Source organism: Orycteropus afer, unplaced genomic scaffold, assembly GCF_000298275.1.
Source record: "Orycteropus afer afer isolate SDZICR_OR568_19922 unplaced genomic scaffold, OryAfe1.0 scaffold00307, whole genome shotgun sequence".
In the NCBI taxonomy this organism is placed as follows: domain Eukaryota; kingdom Metazoa; phylum Chordata; class Mammalia; order Tubulidentata; family Orycteropodidae; genus Orycteropus; species Orycteropus afer.
Genome location: NW_006921894.1, coordinates 1,807,209 through 1,832,985, shown reverse-complemented (window position 1 = coordinate 1,832,985; position 25,777 = coordinate 1,807,209). Strand labels below are relative to the sequence as shown.

The 25,777-nt window shown below is 38.3% G+C and overlaps 1 protein-coding gene and 1 non-coding gene across 2 annotated transcripts in view; both read left to right on the top strand.

The window, feature by feature from the left end:
• Positions 1–25,777, top strand: part of CEP192 (centrosomal protein 192) — a 308,440-nt gene that overhangs the window by 263,514 nt on the left and 19,149 nt on the right. The window contains exons 42-50 of the mRNA XM_007951683.2: positions 4,871–5,049; positions 5,633–5,756; positions 6,609–6,714; positions 7,148–7,358; positions 14,059–14,138; positions 14,307–14,402; positions 20,580–20,699; positions 21,130–21,251; positions 25,322–25,451. Coding sequence (XP_007949874.2) covers positions 4,871–5,049; positions 5,633–5,756; positions 6,609–6,714; positions 7,148–7,358; positions 14,059–14,138; positions 14,307–14,402; positions 20,580–20,699; positions 21,130–21,251; positions 25,322–25,451 — 1,168 coding nt within the window. The remainder of the gene's footprint in view (positions 1–4,870; positions 5,050–5,632; positions 5,757–6,608; positions 6,715–7,147; positions 7,359–14,058; positions 14,139–14,306; positions 14,403–20,579; positions 20,700–21,129; positions 21,252–25,321; positions 25,452–25,777) is intronic.
• Positions 17,180–17,282, top strand: LOC122151121. The gene has a single exon (XR_006163983.1). It is a non-coding gene; the product is annotated as a U6 spliceosomal RNA (small nuclear RNA).

Below are 25,777 nucleotides of genomic sequence, written 5' to 3'. Positions count from 1 at the left end.
TTCTCAAGAGGAATGCTTTCAGTCTCTCTCCATTGAGAATAATGTTGGCTGTTGGTTTTGCATAGATGCCCTTTGTTATGTTGAGTAGTGTACCTTCTATTCCTATTTTGCTGAGAGTTTTGGTCAGGAATGGGTGTTGGATTTTATCAAATGCCTTTTCTGCATCAATTGATATGATCATGTGCTTTTTCTCCTTTGTTTTATTTACATGGTGGATGATGTTGATTGTTTTTCTAATGTTGAACCATCCCTGCATACCTGATATGAACCCCACTTGGTCATAATTAACGATTTTCTTGATGTGTTGTTAGGAGTCTGTTGGCTAGGATTTTGTTGAAAATTTTTGCATCTATATTCATGAGGGATATTGTTCTGTAGTTTTCCTTTTGAATGATGTCTTTGCCTGGTTTTGGTATCAAGCTTATGCTTGCTTCATAAAATGAGTTAGGGAGGATTCCATCCTTTTCTGTATTTTAGAATAGTTTGAGTAGGATTGGTATCAGTTCTTCTCTGAAAGTTTCGTAGAATTATCCGGTGAAACCGTCTGGGCCACGACTTTTTTTAGTTGTTAATTTTTTTTGATGACCTGTTCAATTTCTTCTTTTGTGATGGATATGTTCAACTTTTTGACATCAGTCTGTGTTAGCCTTGGTATATGCTGTGTTTCTAGAAATCTCTTCATGTCTTCCAAATTTTTAAATTTGATGGAGTACAGTTCTTCATAGTATCCTGATATTGTCCTTTTTATTTTTGTTGGTTCTGTTGTGATATCATCCCTTTCATTTCTTCTTCATGTTATTTGTATTCTCTCTCTCTTTTCCTTTGTTAAATTTGCCAATGGTTTTTCAATTTTACTGATGTTTTCAAAAAACCAACTTGTGGTCTTGTTGATTTCTTTCTGTTGTCCTTCTATTTTCTGTTTCATTGATTTCTGCTCGAATGTTGATTATTTCCTTTCTTCTGTAGGCTTTTCTTCCTGTTCTTTTTCTAATTGTTGGAGATGTTGGTTTGAAGTGTTGATTTTGGCTCTTTCCTCTTTTTTGATGTGTATGGTTATTCCTATAAATTGGCGTCTGATTACTACTTTTGCTGTGTCCCAAGGATTTTGGTATATTGTCTTATCATTCTCATTTGATTCAAGTAATTTTTGAATTTTAGTTTTTATTTCTTCTCTTATCCAGTCTTTCTCAAGGAGGGTGTGTTCAATTTTCATGTGTTTAGTCTTTTCCTGTTGATCTTCCTATTGTTGATTTCTAATTTGATAGCATTATGATCTGAGAAGATGCTTTGCTGTAATTCAGTGGTTTTAAATTTATGAAGGCTTGGTTTGTGGCCTAACGTATGGTGTATCCTGGAAATGTTCCATGTGCAGTGGAAAAGAGTGTATATTGTGCTGCTGTTGGGTGAAGTGCTCTGTAGGTTTCTGTACGGCCAAGGTGGTAGGTTGTAATGTTTAGCTCTTCTACATCTTTGTTGAGTTTCTTTTCAGTTCTAGCTTTCAAAGAAAGTGGTGTTTTAAAGTCTCCCACTATGACTGTAGAGTCATCTATTTGGCTTTTCAACTCTTTTAAAGTCTGATTTATGTATTTTGAGGCTCTTTCATTGGGTTCATACATATTTATTATGGTTGTATGTTCATGTTCAATTGGTCCTTTAATCATTATATAATGTCGTTCCTTGTTTCGTATGGTGGTTTTTGTCTTAAAGTCAATTTGATCAGAAATTAATTATTGCCACACCTGCTCTCTTACAGTTGCCCTTTGCTTGATATATCTTTTTCCAATCTTTGATTTTTAGTCTATTTTTGTCTTTATCTCTAAGGTGTGTCTCTTGTAGGCAGCGTATTGATGGGTTGTATTTTCTTATCCAATCTGCAACTCTCCATCTCTCGAGTGGTGCGTTTAATCCATTAACATTCAGTGTAATTATTGATAAGTATGAATTTATTGCTGTCATTTTGTTATGAATTTTTTCATGGTGTTCCTTGTTTCTTTGTTCCTCATTATTTTCTGTGCTGAGCTCATTATGTTTATGAATCCTGTTATCATTTCCTTTGTTGCTGTTGTTTTAGTATTTGCTGAATAATTGTGCTTCTCCTCTTTTTCATTGTGATATGAATGTTTATCCTTTTTCTTTGAGGTTACCCTATGGTTTATAATATTCTCCTTGATTTTAGAACAGTCCTTTGTATCTTGCAGCTCTCTTAACTTTCTCACCATTTTGAAGTTCTTTAGGTACACAGTATTTTCCCTCTTTTTGTTTGTAGTTGTCCTCACTTGGAAATTGATGTCTCTTGTTCCCTGTTTACAATCTTGTAAGCTCATTTTATTTTTTTTTTTTATATCTATAGCTGTTGTTTCTGGGTTGTGTCATCTTGTGTATCAGTGGTCGGTTGTTATTTGCTAGTTTTGGTTCTCTGTTCAAAGGACTCCCTTTAGCATCTCTTGTAAGGTTGGCCTAGTTTTAACAAATTCCCTTAGTTTCTGCTTATTTGGAAATCTCCTAATTTCACCATCATATATCACGGACCATTTTGCCAGGTATATATCTTGGTTGAAAATTTTTCTCTTTCAGGGTTTTATATATACCATCCCATTGCCTTCTTGCTTGCATGGTTTCTGCTGAGAAATCTGAGCTTATATTCTCACTGGCTGTCGTTTTTAAGTAACTTTTTGTTTTTCCCATGCTGCTTTCAGGATTCTGTCTGTGTGTTTGGTTTTGATGAGTTTGATGATGATATGTCTTGGTGTTTTTCTTTTGGGGTCTATCCTGTTTGGGGTTCATTGGACTTCCTGAATGGACATATTCTCATCTTTTATCATTTCAGGTAAGTTCTCCTCCTGCAGATCTTGGACGATTTTCTCAGTGCTGTTATTTTTCACTTCCCGTTCTGGAATTCCAGTGACACATAGGTTATTCCTTTTGATGGTATCCCACATGAACCCTAGGCTTTCTTCATTTTTTTATTGCTTTTTTTTCTGATTGATCCCTTTCCAAAGAAGTATTGAGGTATTTGTCTTCAATGTCATTAATTTTGTCTTCCATTGCATCAATTCTGTGCCTTTGCCCTTGCAATGTGTTATCTGTTTCTTACAATTTAGTATTAATCTTCTGGATTTCTGTCTGTGGATTTAGAATCATTTCTAATTTTTTATATGTTTTGTCATTTTGTTGTTTTATTTTCTTCCAAAATTCTTCTAGGGTGTTTTCTGTGTTTTCTTTGGTGTGTCTCTCAATCCTTTGAATATAGCTAAACATCATTCTTTTGAATTCCTTCTCAGAGAGTTCCAATGTTCTTTCTTCCTCAGGGATTTGTTCTGGACCTGTATTTTGTTCCCTTGTTTCTACCACTTTATCTTGCTTCTTTGCGTGGACTGTGATGGTCTGTTGTCCCCGAGACATCGTGGCGTTGTTGTATTAAGATCTCTGTTAACTGTGAAGAGCAGCCAAGGTTTATTCAGGCTCTTCTTGGTGGTTTTTTATCATTGGCCCATTGATGGAGAAGGAGGTGGTGGCTCTCCTTCAGTAAGTGAAGTTCCAGGAGGTGTAGGTGTAGTTGTGTCTCATGGAGACTGTTGGTGTCTCCCACTCAATTAGACAAAAATTGCAACTGAATAACCATCGAAAAACTAAAAGGACATGGAAAAAAATTCACCATAACCAAAACTGTAACCCAAAAAAGAAAAAAGGGAAAAATAATAACAAGAAATCCTACAATATCTGGGTATAGGGTGGTAAGAGAATAAGGTAGAGAAGGAGAATAATGAAGGAAAAACATGGGAAAAATGCAAAAAGAAAAACAAGGAACAGGGTTAACCACAAGAAAAAAAGAAAAAGTATTAAAAAGAAAATATAGTGAAAAGGACAAATGTATTAATAATTATAGTAGTTTTAAAACAGACAAAAACACGCAAACTAAAAATCAGAAAAAAGAAAGGGGAAAAAAAAAAGAAAACATCGGGGGAGGGGAGGGCAGGGCACCCAGGCTCTGCCTGAGCACACAAACTGGGATGGAATTACTGCAGGCTCAGAAGGTGGGTGCAAGTGGGTTATGGCCGCACCTCCATTCACCAAGGGGTGTGGGGTATAAGAGTAACAAGGGGAATGTCGCACCTTTTCATTCGTCCAGGTTTGGACTGTCCTTGGGGTTACTGGCAAGTAGAACCTGTTCTTAAGCCCCTGGAATCTCGGAGAGTGCTGTGTCTTTAAGTATCCTAAATGCTCAAGCCACTTGTAAACATTCAAAATGGCTGCACCCTCTAGACAAGCAATAGTCCACAGCTCAGCCCACCTTTCTCTTTGCTGGTGCTTTGCGTTTTATTCCCCAGCCATCAGAGTAGTGCTTCCTGCAGTCCCTGACTAGCAGGGCTGATTTTTAGATTAATTCTTAGGTCCTACCAGCACTCTGCACTGTCCTAGCTGTTTGTGCCTTGCCGTCAGGCTTGCTCAGAATTGCTGCCAGACCGCGCCTCCATATGTCTCCTTTTTTGGTATTGTCATGCAAATTCTTCTTCTAGTTGGGGTTTAGTCCACTTCTATGTCCTTCCTTTCAAGGCCTAGGGGTCCAGTATTATCTTCTGTGTCTTTGTTAATTGTTTTCCCTTTTCTTTGTTGAAGAGGGTCTGTGCAGTCTTTCTCCCTATTCCACCATCTTACCTGATGTTAAAAAGGAACGCTGTACTATATTTTTTATACATACACAATATGAAGTAATTTTTATTCACTGAAACCTGCATGGTACAGACACTTTCAGTTTTGTCATAATATTTTCAGATTTTTAAAAAATTAATGTAAAATGTGACACATTTTGGCTTTTTATAATTTTTAATTTCTATCTCTCTGTATTTTTAATTATTAAATAATTTTCTAGTGACTCTGGAACTTCTGGAAAGCATAGTGGCAATATTTCTTTGGATGTTTTACCAGTTAAAGGTCCTCAAGGTTTTCCACTTCTTTCACAAGCTGTTCACCCACCTAAAGATAAATTTGCCTCTGAGGAAGTATGGGCTGTCCAACCTGAACACTTGATTTTGATAGCTCCTTCTCCATGTGAGTATATAACAGTACATCAGGAATGCTCTCCTTGGCACATCTGGGATATACACTTGGACCTTAGGCAAACTTGACTGATGGCTTTGCTTTGCCCAGGTCCTCTTCTCACCTACTGGACACCTAACCCATATTTTGCTATAGTATCTTCCTTGACTTGAGGCCATATTCCTCAATTTAAACCCTCAAAATTTTCAGTATGACAGAACCTTATCCACTCCTTCCTCTCCACTTCATCCCTGAAGAACTTATTTGGCACTTGGTCTTAACATTGATATAGTTGGTTCAGAGTAGGAACAGATGTGTATATGTATGTGGTAAAGATAAGACTATACAGTAGCAATTTTCAGTTTTCCGTTTTTTTCTAACTTTGTTCACTATTGCCAGTATCTGTATAGTTTCCATGAGACTAAACAGATGGGTGTATTTTGCCAAGAATTTGCAATTCTTAAAATTGAACAATGGGGAACGTAAAATTAGTCCACTAGTGTATTTATTCAGGATTTATTTATGTTATTTATTAACATTTGACTTTTTCACTAATACTAAATACAAGTAACATTTTATTTATCTGCTATAATAGGTGATATGGCAAAAACTAGACGTTTCCAGATTTTAAATAATTCTGTTAGGTCACTGAAATTTGAATTATATTGGCCAGCACATTGCCTTACAGTAACACCCCAACATGGCGTTATTGAACCAAAGTAAGTAAAACTTTCTTCTGTTTTCCTCTTTGTGTTATTCAAATGTTATCATGGTGACCTTTTAAGGATCAAAATTTATCTGCTAAATATTAGCACTCTGCTATCTCTACACAAAGCATTGTGCTTACATTTTGGGGACAGCAATGAGTTCACGAATCCTGCTGTTTCATAGCAGAGAAACATTATGATCTAGCCTGAATCAGTGAAGAGTGCCACTGATCCCTGTGTTGAGGATATGTTCTAGACAGCTTGGAATAGGGACAGATTACCTGGAGTGGATGAAATCAGAATGTTTTTTGAAGTGGCTTAAAATAAGAAAGCAGGGAATGAAATTAGGTGGGCTTGTGATAATCACATAATGAATGGGTGGTGTCCTGAAATGAAGGTGGTTTTTACCTTTCTTCTGTGGAATCACTTATTCTGCTCCTTTTATCTAAAGAACATTTTCATACATGACTTTTAATATGTATGAGCCATAGCCTTTCTTACCATTTTTTACATTGACTACAAAGACAGAAGAAAGCTTTCTTGATATCATGTATTGGTAAACATTTGTCCTCTAAACATATTTTCATTGTTGATGTGATATGAAGCCAGAACTCTCCAGCTTTTCAGGGACTTTATCTGGTCACCACAGAACTTTCACATCTCAAAGTTGCTTTGTGTTTAGGATTTATAACAATTTACAGCCTTGGAAACCCTATGCAGCAGTTCTACTCTGCCCTATAGGGTTGCTATAAGGTCGCTATGAGTCAGAAGCGACTCGATGGCAGTGCGTTTGTTTTTGGATTTTAGTTACTACTGAAGTATAGGATATTCTTGGATTTCATATTAATTTTTTTTTTTTTTAAGGAGTAAACTACAAATTCTTGTGAGTCCTAATTCCTCCTTATCCACAAAGCATTCAGTGTTCCCATGGAGTGGTTTGATCTATATACACTGTGACAATGGACAGAAGGTATTAAAAAAAAAAATTTTTTTTTTCTTGTTCTAGTTTTGCAGCCTTTTGTGTTTTGAATCTTATTAACACTTACAGTTAACAAATCAGATGAAGGTGTAGTACCTCTGTTGTTTTTTCAGCCAAACTAGATTTATTTAAATATTATACTTAGTACAGAGTTCTATGTTTTTTAATCTGAATAATTCTCTTGGTTGGAGGTGGGGTTGGCCTAGAAGTCATTGCTGATTTAAAAAAGAGGGAAGATGGGGGAGAGGACAAAGAGTCAAAGAGTTACTTTGTTTGAGAACTGCATTAGCTTTAATTTCTAAAATCATCAGTGTTTCATTTGTTTGATGTTACTTTTTTATCTACAATGATTTAAAAATACAAATTGTTTCTTTTACAATGATGATTGCATTTGTGTCTTATATCTTTATTTGACTTATTTCAGAAAATTGTGAAAGTTCAAATTCAAGAAGATTTGACCCGAGAAGAGCGCCCTTTCACTTGTTTGGCTTCCAGCCCATTTGGAATCCTTCCTTTAATGTCAGAGCTTTCCATTGGTCACCTTGTGAAACCAATGACTCAACCGCCTTCCACAAAAGTGGAAATAAGAAACAAGACTATTAGTTTTCCTACAACAGAACCTGGTGAAACGTCAGGTATATTATCACAAAATTGTAATTCAAGTATCTACTGATAAATTAAGGAGCCCTGATGGCTCAGTGATTAAGTGCTTGACTTAATCATTGGTTGGCAGTTTCAACCCATCCAGTAGCATTACAGGAGAAAGACCTGGCAGTCTGGTCCCATAAAAGTGACAGCCTAGGATACACTATGGTGCAATTCTGTTATGTCACATGGGGTCTATTAAGTCGAAAATCAACATGATGGCACCTAACAACAACTGACAAATTGAGTCTAAAGCTGTGTTCTTAGTTAGCCCTAAGTTAGGGACTGTTACAAATTTCCCCTGCTATAGGAGAAAAGCATGTCATCATTGGCCATAATGTAAATGATGGATTGGTTTTGGGGGAACTTGAAAATTTTATTTTATTTTTAACTTTTTCTTGTGATTTGGGTGAAAGTTTACAGAGCAAATTCTTGTTCCAGTCAGTTGTTCATACACATTTTGTTTCATCACATTGATTGCAATCCCCATAAGGTAATAGCTTTCTTCCCACTGCCTTCCTGTGGTTACCTTTTCCCTGTGTCTTTCTTTACCATGCATTACTGTCTTCTGAGCTTTCTCCCTGCACTAATGCTGCCCTTCTGATCTCCCATAGTTGATTGTTTTGAAGAGTGCCTCCCTCGTGTAATTGTTCACTTCCTAGGCCTATCTCTTGTTTGGCTAAAAGTTAAGTCATGGGAGTGAGTTCAGTTCCAGGCCTGAAGATTGACTAAGGGCCGTAGTCTCAGGGTTTTCACCAGTTTCTATCAGACCAGTAAGCCTGGTTATTTTTATGATTTTGAGTTTTGTTCCACATTTTTCTCCCACTCTGTCCAAGATCTCCAATTTTAATCTTTTTCCAGGTGACTGGCAGTAGGTGCCATCTAGTTCTTCTGGTCTCAGGGTTGTGTAGGCTGAAGTTTCCATTGTGAATTGTACATAGGACCTGCCTTTTAGGTAGAATTTGGGACCTCGGGCTCCTTGACTCTTGTTGATTTCATTTTCCACTTTGTCCAGGTCACTCCTTTTATGGTTATATCCTGCACCTTGTCATCAGCAACAGCTGCACCACATTCTACATCTCATTTTCCAACCTGACATTTCCTGACCCCCCCCACACACACACACACGCACACACACTCCTACATGTTTCCTGCTCACTTACTCTAAGAATTCCAGTAGTTCTTTGACCACATTTACCCTCTAGTCCATTGACTCTGCTACTTTTTCACTCTCCACTATCCCACTCAACTCTGTCACTCCACTCCACTCCTATCACCATGTTACCCCACCCTAGTTCTGGTAGCATAGTGGCTAAGGCACTTGACTGCTAATCAGAAGGCTGGCGGTTCAAACCCACCAGCCACTCCTCGGAAGGAAGATGGGGCAATCTACTTCTGTAGTGATACTGCCTCGGAAACCCAAGGAGGGGTCGCTATGAGTCAGGTCTGACTCGACGGCACATAACGACAAACAACAACAACAACAGTTCACTGTCACTCCATCACCCACCCCATCACCTTGCTCTGCTACCTTGCTCCACCACTCTGCTCCACTTTATCTCACCATTCTGCCATCCTGCTCTATCACCCAAATCCATCACCTCACTCAATCTCTCTACTTCACCACCCTGCTCTCCTCCCCCACCCCACTCTATCACCACACTTTGTTACCACACTCCAGCAACCTACTCTTTTACCCCAGTTATGTCCTATTTCTATCATAACCCTCCTTGACTTCTGTGGTCCATTATAGTCAATGACTCACAAATACGTTTAACTGCTTGTGCCCCTTTCCCTCTCCATTCCCACCTGGCAAACCCCAACACTGGTTAAACCCAAATATTTACTCCATTGTCTGTAGCAGTAGAATGTGGTTGGAGCAAACCGTATGTGCTGCTGTTTGACAGTTACAGGTCTCACATACCCCTACACTAAGCCTTTCTGTCCACCTCAGTTGCATGTTCCTCTCTCCAACATAGTTATTGGACACTGTCTTTGTTCTCAGGGCTCCCACCATCCCTCAACTCCTGACCCCTGCTTTAACCTTTTCTGTCTCTTCAGTGTACCTTATACATCATTGCACATATAGAAGCAATTTCTATTTCCATCACACACCAACCCCTCAACTTAGAATTGAGCTCCCATCACTTCTTACCCTCTCAAGGACTTCATGTTGCTGTGGTCCCTAGTCTTTCCTGTGTCATCAGTCCCTCCCTCTTTGTTGCCACATACCTGTCAACACACACATAAGCTCCACTGTCCATTTAAGGTAAGCCTTTTTCTTGCTTCATATCTCCTTTCTGCTGGTGCCTCCTTTTTCTGCATCCCTTCATAGGAAAAGACTTCTACTCACTGCTTTCACTTCTGGGGACAGGTGGCTTAGCTGCATTCGCCATCATTCTCATAAAATTTGCCAAATCCAGAGATCCTTTTTTCTGACTTTGTGTATTTGACCTATTGATACTGTGAACTACTACTTCCTCCTTAGCTCTTGTGGTACCAACTCTCTGGGTTTTTCTCAGTCACTTGATTACTTCTAAAATTTGACATAGTCCAGGTTTTGGACCTATCCATGTCCCCTTTTTTTTCTTTCAGCGCATCTTCTCTGGATAACCTCATGCAGTCCGTGACTCTAATTACTATTCAGGGCTATAACCCAGCCCAGAACTCTGATATACTAGACTACTATATTTGAATGTCTTCCAGGCAATTCAAACTTCTTGTTGGGTTCTATCAAGTCATCTCTGACTCACAGCGACCCTGTGTACAACAGAACAGAACACTGCCCGGTCCTGTGCTAGCCTCACAATCCTTGCTATATCTGAGCCCATCATTGCAGCCACTGTTTCAATCCACCTTGTTCAGGACCTTCCCCGTTTTCTCTCACCCTCCACTTTTTGACCAAAGTAGGTGAGACGAAGTCTGGCCACTCTCAATTCCAAAGAGCATTCCGACTGCACTTCTTCCAGGATGGATATGTTAGTTCTTTTGGCAGTTCATGGTACTTTCAGTGTTCTTTGTGAATACCACAACTCAAAAACATCAACTCTTCTTTGGTCTTCCTTATTCATTATCCAGCTCTCACATACATATGAGGCAATTGAAAATAACATGCCTTGGGTTAGGTGCAGCTTAGTGTTCAGGGAGACATTTTTGCTCTTCAGAACTTTAAAGAGTCTTTTGCAGCCAATTTGCCTAGTGTGGTATATTTGCCATGATGCTATTGGTCCTGTTGTGAGGATTTTTGTTTTCTTTATGTTGAGGTATAATCCATATTGCTTTAATCTTCATCAGTCATCTTCACTTTCAGCAAGCTAAGTTGTGTTGTCAGCACATCACAGATTGTTAATGAGTCTTCCTCAGTCCTGAGCCACGTTCTTCTTCATATAGTCCAGCTTCTCGGATTATTTGCTCAGATACAAGTTGAGTGTGGTGAAAGGATACAACTCTGATGCACTTCATTCCTGATTTTAAACTATGCAGTATCTCCTTGTTCTGTTCCTAGGACAGCCTCCTGGTCTATGTACAGGTTCCTGATGAGCACAGTCAAGTGTTCTGGAATTCCCATTCTTCTCAATGTTATCCATAATTTGTTGTTATCTACACAATCAAATGTTTTCACACAGTCAATAAAACACAAGTCAACATCTTTCTGGTATTCTTTGCTTTCAGCCAAGATCCATTTGACATCAGCAATGATATCCCTCATTCCACAGCCTCTTCTGAATCTAGCTTTCATTTCTAAAAGCTTTCTGCCAATATACCGCCGCAACCATTTTTTAATTATCTTCAGCAAGATTTTACTTGTGTGTGATGTTAATGATATTGTTTGATAATTTCTACATTCTGTGGGATCACCTTTCTTTGGAATGGATACAAATATAGATCTTTTCCAGTTAGTTGGCCAGGTAGCTGTCTTCTAGATTTCTTGGCACAGGCTAGTGAGTGCCTCCAGTGTGGCATCCATTTGATGAAACATCTCAGTAGGTATTCTGTCAATTTCTGGAGCCTTGTTCTTCAACAGTTTCTTCAGTGTATCTTTGACTTCTTCCTTCAATACCATTGGTTCTTGATCATATGCCACCTCCTTAAACGGATGGACATCGACCAATTCTTTTTGGTACAGTGACTCCGTGTATTTGTTCTATCTTCTTTTGATGTTTCCTGCATCATTCAATAATTTGTCCATAGAATCTTTCAGTTTTGCAACTTGAGGTTTTAATTTTTTCTTCAGGTTTTTCAGCTTGAGAAATGCCAAGCATATCCTTCTTTTTTGATTTTTTAACTTCAGGTCTTTGTACATTTCATTATAATAATTGACTTTGTCTTCTTGAGCTGCTCTTTGAAATCTTCTGTTCAGCTCTTTTATCTTGTCATTTCTTCCATTTGCTTTAGCTATTCTCCTTTCAAAAGCAAGTTTCAGAGTTTCTTCTGACATCTATTTTAGTCTTTTCTTCCTTTCCTGTCTTTTTAATGACCTTTTGCTTTCTTCATGGATGATGTTCTTGATGTCATCCCACAATTCCTCTGGTTTTCGGTCATTGGTATTCAGTGCATCAAATCTGTTCTTTAAATGGTCTCTAAATTCAGGAGGGATATAATCAAGGTCATATTTCGGCTTTTGTGGACTTGTTTTAATTGTCTTGAACTTCAGCTTGAAGTTGCATATGAGCATTTGATGGTCTGTTCCACAATCAGCTCCTGGCCTTGTTCAGGCTGAAGATATTGAGCTTCTCCATCCCCTCTTTCCACAGATGTAGTCAATCTGATTCCCATGTACTCCATTTCGTGAAGTCCATGTGTATAGCTGCCATTTGTGTTGTTGAAAAGAGGTATTTGCAATGAATAACGTCTTTGGTCTTGCAAAAATCCATCATGCGATCTCCAACATTATTTCTGTCACTAAGGCCATATTTTCCAACTACTGTAGATTCTAATTTGTTTCCAACTTCTGTGTTCTAATCACCAGTGATAATCAACATATCTTGATTGCATGTTTGGTCAATTTCAGACTGCAGAAGTTGGTAAAAATCTTCAGTTTCTTCATCTTTGGTTTTGGTGGTTGGTGTGTAAATTTGAATAATAGACATATTAACTAGTCTTTCTTGTAGGCATGTGGATATTACCTTATAATTGACAACAATGTAGGAGCTCTGGTGACATAGTGCCTAAGCCACTTCACTGCTTACCAGAATGCTGGCAGTTCAAACCCACCAGCCACTCCTTGGAAAGAAGAGAGACAGCAATGTACTTCAGTATAGATCTTGAAACATTCTTTGTGATGATAAATGCCACGCCATTCTTCTTCAATTTGCCATTCCTGGCATAGTACATCCTGTGGTTGTCTGATTCAAAATGGCCAAAACGAATCCATTTGAAGTCACTCTAACTCACTGCCCTCAAGTCAGATCCATCTCATAGTGACCCCTCCTTGGGTTTCCGAGACGATATCACCGTGGAAGTAGATTGCCCAGCCTTCCTTCCGAGAAGCGGCTGTTGGGTTTGTACTGCCACCCTCCTGGTTAGCAGTCAAATCCCTTAGGCACTATGCCACCAGAGCTCCTTTTCAACTCACTCATGCCTAGAATATCAATCTTTATGCGTTCCATTTCTTTTTTTGACAACTTTCAGTTTTCTTAGATTCATACTTTGTACGTTACATGTTCTTATTATTAATGGATGTTTGCAGTTTTTTCTTCTCATTTTGTGTTGTGCCACATCAGCAAATGGAGGTCCTGAAATCTTACTCCATCCACATCATTAAGGTCCTCTATTCTGAAGAGGCAGCTCTTACTTACCCAGTGGTATTTTGAGTTCCTTCTGACCTGAGGGGCTTGTCTTCTACACTACATAGGACAATGTTTCAGGGCTTTTCATAAAGTTTTTAGTAATAGACAGTGTTTCACTGCTGTTCATAAGATTTTCACTGGCCAACTCTTTGAGAAGTGGATGTCCCCTTCCTCCTTTCAAGAATGTCTTAGTCTAGAAGTGCCAATGAAGCCTGTCCACCATAGGTGACCCTGCTGGTATTTGAAATATTGGTGGCTTAGCCTCCAGCCTCTCAGCAACATGCAAGCCACCATAGTATGGCAGTGACAGACAAGTGGTAGAATTCAAACTTAATATACCCTAAATAGAACTCTTGGTTTTACCTACAGAAACCTACTTCTTCTCCAGTCTTGCCCATCTTGATAAGTGACAGCACTGTCTTCTCATTTAATTATACTAGTTATGTAGAATTAATCTCTGATTTCTTTTCTTTCCTCTCTTTCCCCCTTCCCATCCAGTCCATTAGCAGCAAGTCCTTTCAAATCTATCTTCAAAATAGATCCCACACCTGCCTTCAATACAAGCTATTATCTCTCAGCCAGACTACTGCAGTGACATCTTATTGGTCTCCCTTCTTCCACACTTACCCATTAGAATCTCTTTTCTACACAGTAGGCAGTAAGACTTTAAAAATGTAAATCATCTTATTGCCTCCTTGCTTTAGCTTTCCATTGCTCTTAGAATAAACTCCAAAATAGGATCTCTGTCAAATTTGATTTGATAGGAAATACTGTGACTTCTTTAGACATCTTATGATAGTATTTTTTTTTCCTATGATGATATGAGATGTAACACATTAATCTGCTTGTTTACTTGCCTCTCCACGATTTTTTTGAATTGTTATACATGTGTCCTTTTTAGAAAATTATCTGGAACTTGAGAATCATGGTAACACAGAAATAAAGTGGCATCTGTCATCTTTAGCTCCAGCTTATGTCAAGGTCAGTAATAATTAAGTATATTCATTTTAATGTTTAGAATTTTTGCAGGATATTTTAAAAACTGAATATAGGCATGTTTTGATGTTACTAGTATTTGTTCCACCAACTCATTTAGTTGAGGTTTTCTCTGTGTTTTCTAATTTGATTGTTTAAACGATTCCTCTGTAGGGAGTTGATGAAAGTGGGGATGTTTTTAGAGCCACCTATGCAGCATTCAGATGTACTCCTATTTCTGGCATTTTGGAAAGCCATGGAATCCTAAAGGTGAGTTTTGACATTTTCTCCATCACTTGGTGATAACATCATGGTAAGCAGCCAGGAGTGCTTTATTTTATTCCTTGCAAATCAGTTTTACCTAGACCAGTGCTACTCAAAGTGCCAGTCTGCCACAAGAGAAATGGAAATTAACGTACTGTTTCCTGCAGCAAGGAAGTCTTGCTACGAAAAACTTGTCAGCTGACTGAAACATCAAAACATAAGTTCTTTATCTTTGATCGAAAACATTAAAAAAAAATTAGCATGGTATACTTACAAAAATGCTTTGCCTGGGCAGTGGGGCATTATAAAAAACAAAAGTTTTTATCCCGTGTGGGATGGCATGATTGGCAGAAAAAGGTAGAACACACATGTTATTTACATGAAAAGTACAGTAATAAATGTCACTACTACCCAAAGCAGATTTAATGCAGTCCCTACGGAAATGCCAACAGCCTTTTTTTGAGGGGGCAGAAATGGGAAAGCCAATTCTCAAATTTGTAAGAAATTTCAAGGAGACTTGAATAATCAAAACATTCAAAAGGACAAAACAGAAGTTACTTCTTAATTTCAAAAGTACTATATTAAAACAATACATTACTAGCATAGTATGCTTAAGAAAATACATCGCAGAAGGATGATGTGGTTGGCAAAAAAATAAAATAAATAAGATGCATGTGTTAACTTGCATAAAAATACAGTAGTCATTAGGGAAGTGCAAATTAAAACCACAGTGACCAGAAAAACTAGATGGTTCCTAGCTTACCATTACTGACTATTCTGACCAGGGCCACAATAGATGGACCCTGATAGATTGGAAAAAGAAACAACAGAATTCAAATTCTTAAAAAGTCCAGACTTTGGTTGGGAAAAAAATAAAGAACAGAATTCAAATTCTTAAAAAGTCCAGACTTAGTGAACTCGTTGAGTCTAGAGGTTGCCCTAAGACTGTCATCCTGAGATACTCTTTACACTTTGAACCAAAACTATTCCCTGAGATCCCTTTTAGCCAAATAATAGATTGGCACACAGAATAAAGGATGTTACCCAGAAGTATGGTAATCCATTAAAAAGTCATCTATATGAGACAAAAAGATGAATGGTTACTTTAAAGCAAAGATGAGAAGATAATGGGGCAGAGAAACTAGAGTACCAGAAATGGAACAAGCAGAACATGATTAAAGAGACTGTGTTGACACATTGGGATAAATGTAGCTCATGTCACTGATCAATTTGTGTAGAAATTGTCAAATGGGAAGCTACCCTTCTGTGTAAACTTTGAAAAAAACAATAAAATATTATTTTGTGAAAGAAGAAAATCTTATACTCCCTTAGGAGTAAGAACAGTTTGATGTAGGAATAGCAATTCAAATCAGGCAGCACAGAGTGAAAGTACAGAAAAGTGAAAGTACAGAGGGCAGAGTGTATCCACAGGATTCAATGTGACCAACACCACAGCTATTTAAAAAAAAAAAAAAGTTTGTTCTTCGTATCAATTAATCATTCTTTTTAAAAAAAGCTTTTCAGTCCACATAAGATCAAAAGCAAATTCCTTTCCATGATACTTTTGTCTGCTGCGGTTTTTGCCTCATCTACTACCTCTTCACCACCTACAACTGTGGTGAAAATCAGACTGAAGTACTTACAGTTCCTGCAGTATCTCATGCTGTTTTTGTGCTTTTGTGTGTACATGCCACACACTATTCTATCAGTAACGTCAGAAAGTTATTTTATCTATTTATTGACAAACATTTCCTGATGACAGTTTGAGTAAGCAGTTTTTTCTAGAACATTTTCATTACATACTTCCCCTTCTTTTTATATATTATCCTAGAACATCCACTTCTTCTTCGTCTCTGCCCTTGTTTGCCCAAGCATGATTCACATTAACTCTTTCTTGAGAGCCTGCTCCATTTTATGTTTTATTTTTTGCTAGCACAATTTAAAAAACACGGTGAGATACCACTTTGCACCTACTTGGATGGCTATTATCAGAAAAATGAAAAATAAAAATAGTTGGTGAGGATGTGGAGAAATTGGAACTCTTGTGTATTTTTTGGTGGGATTGTAAAATGGTGTAGCTGCTGTGGAAAGCAATTTGACACTTCCTCAAAAAGATAAACATAGAATTACCATGTGGTCCAGCAATTCCATTCTAGATACATACTCCAAATAATTGAAAGGAGTATTCATGGCAGAATTATTCCCAATAGCCTAAAGATGGAAGCAAGCGAATTATATATCAAGAGATGAGTTGATTAATAAAATGTAGTATATCCATACAGTGGAATATTATTGAGCCATAAAGAGAAATGGAGTTCTCATACATGTACAGTATGGAAGACCTTGAAAATGGTGTGTTGAATGAAATAAGTCAGACAGAAAAGGACAAATGATCTCATTCTGCTAAATGAAAGGGCCATAGTTTGAGCTGACCAGCTATTCCTGGGGAGAAAGGTGTCAGTCTTTTTCCATAAAGATTACAGCCCTGAAAAACCCTAGGGGACAGTTCTGCTCTGACCTATAGGGTCAGTATGAGTCAGAATTAACTCGATGGCACTGCTTTGATGTGGTTATTTATTTATTTATATGAAACATTAGAATCAACAAATTCTTAGAAAGGTTTACTTACAGGAGGGGAAGGCAAGTGGGGAGTTAGTGCTTAATGGGTACTGAGTTCAGGGTGAAGAAAAACATTTGGAAATGGATAGTGGGAATCGTTGCACCACATAGTGAAAGTAAATAATGTCACTGAATTGCATACTTAAACATTGTTTAAATGACACTTGCTTCGGCAGCACATATACTAAAATTGGAACGATACAGAGAAGATTAGCATGACCCCTGCACAAGGCTAACACGCAAATTCGTAAAGCATTCCATATATTTTATGGAAAGTGACTTTGCTCTGTAAACTTCTACCCAAATCAAATAAAAAATAAATCATTTAAATGACAAATATTTTACACTTATATATTTTTTACCGTAATAAAACTTAAAAAGATTCAAGTTAAAATATCTTTTTATTTAAGAAAAACATAAATAACAAATGTTGGTAAGGATGTAGAGAGATTGGGACCCTCATCAGTAGCTGGTAAGAATGTAAAATGATACGGCTACTGTGGAAAACAGTTTGGCAGTTCCTCAATAAGTTAAACATAGAATTACTATACAACTCAGCAATCCCACCCCTAAGTGAAGACCCAAAAGAATTGAAAACAGGTATTCAAACAAAAACTTGTACATGAGTGTTCATAGCAGCACTGTTCACAATAGCCAAAACAGGGAAACAACCCCGTGTCCTGTCTGTAACAGATGAACAGATTTAAAAAAAAAAAAAAGGTTGGGGGTAGACAGTAAAATCTGCAAAAGCCAGCACCTGTGTAAGGCCGAAACCTGTCGTAGAAAGAAAACTTAAGTGTTTTCCACTACTAGAGATGGGAAAGTGGTAAAACAGTACCCTATCAAAAGTGGAAAATTTGCAAGATCTGGAAAAACAAGGCAGTCCTTGCGAGTTCCATCTCTTATTTTCATGGTATATGTCATAAAAAGAAGTGAAATACTGATACATGATACAACATAGATGAATCCAGAAAAGAAGCCAGTCACAAAAGACAACATATTATATGGTCCATTTATGTGAAATGTCTAGATAAGGCAAATTCTATTTGAGACAGAAAGTAGTGATTGCCTAGGGCTGCAGTGGGGATTGGGGAAATGGAGACTAACTGCTGATGTGTGTGGGAGTTCTTTTGGGGTGTTGAAAATGTTCTAAAATTAGATTTTCATGATGGTTGCACAGTTCTGTGAATATACTGCAAACCAGTATTTGCACCATTGAAATGGGTGAAGTGTATGGTATATCAATTATATCTCCATAAGCTGTAGAAAGAATGAAAGTGTAGGTCTAGATTCTCTACCAGGAATTTCTCATTTTCACACAATCCTTACATAGAAGGGTCAGCTCTGTGAAGTCATTGATTCTGGGTATTGGTCTCTGTATATCATGAACTTGAACTAATTATGACACTGCAAGAACTAAGCTTATTTTTGATAAGTTAATTCTAGGTGTGGTTACTTTATGAATATTAATTAGAGAGGGAAAACCAACGAAACACATTATTCTGGGAACATTTAGGAAGATAGTACTAAAAGCACAATGATTGATGTACATAGCAGTGTTTTGGTTACTTCATGCTGCTCTAACAGAAGATAACACAAATGGGTGTCTTGAACAGACAGGAGTTTATTCTTTACTGTTTTGGAGGCTAGAAGTCCAAGTTAAAAGGGGGCAGACTCTAGGAGCTGGGTGAAAGCCCCTCAACCTTGGGCTTCAGCTCTGCCTCTTACTCCCAGCCCACTGAAGCTGGAAGCTTTTCTTCACTCAGGCAGTTGCTGGCTGCTAAGGCTGAAAAACCCAGTTGACAAGTGAAAAGGCACAGTCCCAATATTAACAAACAGACAGCAGGCCACTAATTGAAATCCAGAAAAAAATCCCAAAATCGACAGGGCATGGCAGGCTGCTGAACAACGACTCAGCTATATGCAGTGTTCAAGCATGCCAAAAAGCTGGAGACCTTCCTCAAAGTTGCTTCTTATGTACAGAAGCAGCCTATATCCCTAAAGCTGATGTTCCAGTAAATTCCACCATGGAGTTAATTATTAATCTCACCATGGGGAATAACTACATCTAGCTGCCCAGCCACTCAAAACTAGGCCCAGCCAAGTTGACACATAATGTTAACTACCACAGGCAGTAATACAAAAGGAAAAAAATAATAAATTTTTTAGTTATAATGTATTTTAAAGTCAGGTATATACACTAATTTTGTGAAACAACTGTCAGTTTGATGCGAAAATTTAATGAATGTTACAGTTTGCAACAAGTGCCTAGTGTATACCATTCACCAATATTTGTATTTTTTCTTCCTCTTTCTTCCCTTTTTATTGGGGGGGGGGGAGTTTGAAGAGAGTTTAATTTGGAATCTATAGGTTATGTAATACATACATACAGTTCCCAGTGGTTTCAGGTAAATTGTAGGAGATGGTTGTTTTCACTCCTTAATTTTCTTAGTGGCAATATTATCTTCAACAGTTTAAACCCGTCTCATCCTCTTTACCTTGCCTCTGCCTACCAAAAACACCAAACCAAGCCCATTGCCCTTGAGTTGATTCTGACTCATAGTGACCCCCATTGGATTTCCAAAGCAGTAAATCTTTACAGAGGTAGATTGCCCAGTCTGGCTTCCACGTAGTGGCTGATGGATTTGAACCACCAAGCTTCTGGTTAGCAGTCAGATACCTTAGGCAGTGTGCTACCAGAGTTCCTTGCCTCTGCCTACATTCTCCCAAGAGTCTTCAGTTCTGAATTGCTAGTTTTTTTTTTTCTCTAGCCGACTCAAAGATACTGATTGCTTATTAACTGCTCTGTTGCTAACTGAAAGGTCAGCAGTTCCAATCTGCCAGCCACTCTGCAGGGAGAAGATAGAGGCAGTCTGCTTCTGTAAAGATTACAGTCTTAGAAAATTTAGAAGGCATTTCTGCTCTGTTTTATTGGGTCTCTATGAATCAGAATCAGGATTTTTTTGTTTTTTAACGGAAGCTTCTTTTTTTTTTTGTACTGTGAAGATTGTATATATAACTGAACTACATGGTCAGAGATACTGTTCCTGACTGGCACTCTGAGGTTAGTGGCACGAGTTGGTGTGTTTTTGCACAGTGGTGCTTGTGGTTTTCTGTCACTCATGTGAGAGTCCCTTAGTCCACAATGAATGGCTGTCAGGCCTCTGTCTTTTTATCACATGGCCAGCAGAGGGTGCCATAGCATTGCATTGGAAGACCTAGCAAGGTCTGGACTGTATTTCTGGGGTGTGACCATTCTCATTTAGGTCTTGTATGGGACAGCTCTTATTTTTCTTCTCAAGGACACAAAACCAAATACATTTAATATACATTTTGAGGAATATTTTATATAGAGTCTTAAACAAAAATTTAGCATTTGGTGTCATCTGGTGTAATAATAACTATACCAGAAAGAATCAGATTCTTTTTCAATTAGTGGCAAAACTAGCCAATGTAAAAACCGTTCCTTCAATGTTTTTATGCCAAATCCTTGAATTGGTGATCTGACTACGTGTTTATAAAGTTCACTATCTAGATTTCTTTCTGGGTATGTGTGTTTTGTAGGTCTGCATCACATTTTTGCCCAGAGATGGAGGGAATTATGCTCAGTTTTGGGATGTTGAGTGTCACCCCTTGAAAGAACCCCACATGAAGCACACATTGAGGTTCCAGCTCTCTGGAAAGGTAAATATTGCCCTCAAATCTAATCACTGTGTATCTGTTAAAACCACTATGTGCAACTGACATGAATGACTGGTCTGAAATTACAGGCTTTTTTCCTGATAGTTTTAATTTTCACTAATTCTGCTGGAAAGCCTATAATCTTATTTTTGTCTGTCTTTATTGACTGGCATATTTGAGGTCTGAGTTTGGCTCTGTTGTTGACACAACTCATGAAACCCAGGGTTGATTGAAATTAAGTAAGATAATGTGTATCTCTGTGTGTGAGAAACTAAATAGTACAATGTATAGTGGTTTTGATGTGGCTAATTGAAAAATCTTAAGTCTCCTTTTGAAAAATTTTAAAGGACATAGTAGATTTCAAATTGGTAAATGTCCAAATATTTCCCTGGAATATTTATTTCTCCTCTTGCCCTGTGATTTATCTATGCAGAGTATCAAAGCAGAAAGTGACCCTGAAAGTGCATGCATTTCTACAGACACCCTTATTAAGATAGATAATTCTGTTAGGCCCCGAAGACGAGCTGTATCTGAGGCCTCTGCGCTTATACCCAGGTATGCTATTATGTCATTCTTGTTCATTTTTCCCAGTACTTTATTGAGATATAATTATATTCAGTAAAGTCCTCAGTATTTTTACATGGTTACCACCAGTGTCATCATGATGTAGAATATTTCTGTCACCCTACATGCCTCTCTGCAGTCATTCCTCCACCCCTATCCCAACTTTCATTCTGTTCTATTCTGATTTCTGTCACCATAGATTAGTTTTGGTTGAACTTCATGTACATAATGTACTTTTGTGTCTGGCTTTTTTCACTTAACCTAGTATGTTTCAAGTTTAGTGTCCCTATAGGGAACTCTGGTAGCATAGTGCCTAAGGCATTTGACTGCTAACCAGAAGGCTGGCGGTTCAAACCCACCAGGCACTCCTTGGAAGGAAGGTTGGGCAGTCTACTCCTGTAGTGATACTGCCTTGGCAACCCAAGGAGGAGTTGCTATGAGTCGGGGCCGACTCGACAGCACATAACAACAACAACAACTACAGCATAGTTTGTTCCATTTGATTGTTTAGTATTTCATTATATGAGTATGTCACAATATATGTATTCATTTTCTAGTTGATATTTAGGTGGCTTTTAGTTTGGGACTATGGGAGCATAGTGCCTAAGGCACTTGACTGCTAACCAAAAGGCTGGCGGTTCAAACCCACCAGCCATTCCTCGGAAGGAAGGTTGGGCAATCCTACTTCTGTAGCGATATCGCCTCGGAAACCCAAGGAAGAGTCGCTATGAGTCAGGGTCGACTTGATGGCACATAACAACAATAACAACATTATAAACTAAGGAGGTATAAACATTATTGTACGTACATTTTTGTAGGAGGTTGTTGTTGTTATATGCCGTTGAGTTGGACCCGACTCAGCGACCCCTCCTTGGGTTTCCGAGGTAGTATCACTATGGAAATAGATTGCCCAGCCTTCCTTCCAAGGAGTGGCTGGTGGGTTTGAACTGTCAGCCTTCTGGTTAGCAGTCAAATGCCTTAGGCACTACACTACCAGAGCTCCTATTTTTGTAGGTACAGGTTTTAATTTGGGAGAGGTGATAAAAATTACTAAAAGTAGATTTGGTGGATCATAGTATATGTTGTTTAAACTGTGAAATAGTTTTCCCAAAGTGAATGTACTGTTTCACATATCCACAAAGCAATATAAGAAAGTAGATTAAAAACTTAAGAATATGTCTTTAAGTATTTTATCTAATGAAAAATGTTTCTATAACCCCTCAATAACTAATAATTTAGGTCTTATTTGGTTCTGGAGAAAAAGATGCTTTGAAGAAAAATATTTTTAAATGCATTCTGAATTTAATATAAATTTGGTTATTTATTTTCTAATAGGAATGCAGTCATCCTTCAGTATCCATGCAGAATTGGTTTTGGGACCCTCCCAGATACCAAAATCCGAGAATGCTCATGTCCCTTATATAAAATGGTGTAGACTTTGCATATAATTTGCTTACTTGTATACTTTAAATAATTTCTAGATTATTTATAGTACTTAATACAGTGTAAGGAGCTCTGGTAGCATAGTGCCTAAGGCACTTGACTGTTAACCAGAAGGCTGGCGGTTCAAACCCACCAGCCACTCCTTGGAAGGAAGGTTGGGCAATCTACTTCCATAGTGGTACTGCCTCGGCAACCCAAGGAGGGGTCGCTATTAGTCGGGGCCAACTCGACGACACATAACAACAACAACAATACAATGTAAGAAGGAACTCTGGTGGTATAGTGGTTAAGACATTTGGCTGCTAAACAAAAGGTCGGTGGTTCGAACCCACCAGCCACTTTGTGGAAGAAAGATAAGGCAGTCTGCTTCTGCAAAGATTTACAGCCTTGGAAACCCAGTGGGGGTCAGTCACTATGAGTGGGGATCAACTAGATGTCAGTGAGTTTGGGTTTGGGTTTTTTTTAATGCAATGTAAATGCTATATAAATTGCACTTTCTGGTCCCTCTTTGCTTTTGAGGGATTGCTTTGACCATTTAATTGCTTTTTTATTCCCCTCAAATATTTTCAATCTGGGGATATGAGGAACCCATGAATACTGAGGGCCTACTGTATTAGAAAATGAATTTTGGAAGAAATAAGTTTTTTTTTTTTTTTTTCATTGTGATTTGGGTGAAAGTTTACAGAGCAAATTCCTTTTCAGTACAGCAGTTCATATACACATTTTGTCTCATGACATTGCCTGCAGTTCCCCACATTGTAACAGCTCTCTTGCCACTTCCTGTAGTTACCGCTTTGCTGTGTCCCTCCCTTCCATTCATTCCTGCCCCTCAGTTGTCTCCCTGTGCATACGCTGCCTTTTGTTCTCCTAAGTAGGATTGTATTTAAAAGTATTTTTCTTAGCATACTCTTTCTGTATGCTTTTTATTCATTCATTCATCTCTACTTACTGCATGCTTACTCCAGGTCCTAGAGATCAAAGAGTAGGCAAAGCCAGTATAGTCCTGGCCTTCATGGAGGAGCAGCCACATCAGTCTAAAAATCACACAAAAATGTTTCTTTATAAACTGAAAAGTGCTAGAAGGAAATGGTTCTGTCTTAGAAGAAGTGTAGCTGGACTGTTCCTTAGAAGCGAGAATGGTCAGACTTTGTGGATCAATCCCTGGAGAAAAATATCATGCTTGATAAAGTAGAGGCTCAGATAAAAAGGGGAAGATGCTCAACAAAATGAATTGACACAGTGGCTGCAATGATGGTTTCAAGCATGGCAAGGATTGTGAGGATGGTACAGGACAGAACAGTATTTCATTCTGTTGTATATAGGGTTGCTATGACTTGGAATAAACTCAGTGGCACCTAACATGGGAAAACATGACAGAGGACCTTGGTCTGTGATATCTGGAAAAACTTCCTGGAACAGCCTGTATAAAGGGTCTGTGGCAGTAGGGGCTTTGTGCTCCTGAATGCTAGAAGGCCATGTGTGTAGACCACAGCAAGTGGGAGGGGAGAGTGGTGTGAGTGAGGCTAGAAAGGTAGACAGGCAGAGTCCAGACCAAGCAGGGCCTATATGTCAGGGTAAGGGTTTGGCTGTTTATCTTGAGAGCCATTGAGTGACACAATCAGATTGAGTATTTAGAAACAGCCTCTGGCTTAGTTAGAAAGAGGCAAGAGTAGATATGGTTAAACAAGTTAGAAGTCTGTTTTTGAGTCATCAGGGGCTAAGGAAGTTTTAACAAGAGGAAAAGAGATTTGAGAAATACAATGTAGAAATAGAATGGAAATTTGGAAGGACCCGTATGGATCAAATAAAGGGATGTGGGAGAGAAGGGGTGTCAAGATTGGCTTCTATGGGTTTGAGGAGAAACAGCATGCATTTAGCTTTGTATTTGTCGAGACTGATGTTTTTGAAACAACCAGAGAAATGGGAGATGATTATGTAGTGATTAAATATATAGGTATGTTGTCCAGAGGCTAGTAAGTCTGAGCTAAACTATAAATCTGGGAGTCATGTCAGTGTGAAAGTCACTGAATACACTGGCAGCAAAGGCAGTGTTGTATGAAAAGTTAGGGTGTCCGGGACAAGACCTGGTGGAAACCCATTACAGGTTGAGTTGTAGAGGATGAGACTGCAGAAAAGGCTGAGGATGACCAGCAAATGGGAGTCAGTAGTGGTATCAAGGAGGCCATGGCAGGAGGAAGTGGCACCATCATCAAATGCTTCTGGGATGCTACAGTGTGGATCAAGTTCTCAGAGCAGTCTGTGTCCTTGTGAAACATAAGAGCAGCATCAGACTACAGTATGAAGAGTCCAGGTAGAATAAACTAAGCTCAGGTGGCCACCTTCAATATAGCTTGGGCTTTAAGGAAAAAGGTGGTGCAGGGGGTGTTAATTGCTTCTTCTCATGTGGTATCACCTACCCTAACCCTTAGATAAGAGCACTTCTGTTTTCTTCATTGTATCTTCATATAATCTAGATCAATTGCCATTACAAAATGATTTTTTAAACTATGTTGTAAGAGAACACACAAGTTAAAGCAATAATTCATAATTTAATATATAAAAATGATTTTGATTGCTATGAATTTTAGATAGTTAACTTTTAAACCTATTTTCCAAAGCAAGCAGATTGACCTAAACCGCCATGGAGTTTATGCCCCAGAGGATGTATACATGTTTCTGCCAACTAGAGTTGGGGACTCAAGGACATTAAAAGTCAATTTGCGAAATAATTCATTTATTACACACTTGGTAAGTTGGAAATACAGTAATATTGGGTTTTGGAAAAGTATGTGTATTTAATTTTTTTATAATAAATATTTTTCTGGTAATTAGAAACTTGTTTTATGGATATATCTAAGTTGTAATAATAAGATAATTTTTTAAATGCCTGCAAAAACAGCAAGGAGGCCACATGTTCTGACCTCCTCTAATCTCACAAGAGGAAGACAGCAGTAACCCAAGGCCTGTTACTGCAAGGCCAAACATGCTGCCTCCCTCCAGCCCTTTCACCAACCTTTCCTCCCAAAGCACCCACCACCTGTCTCCTGGGTTCAATAATGCACTGCAGTGGCCAC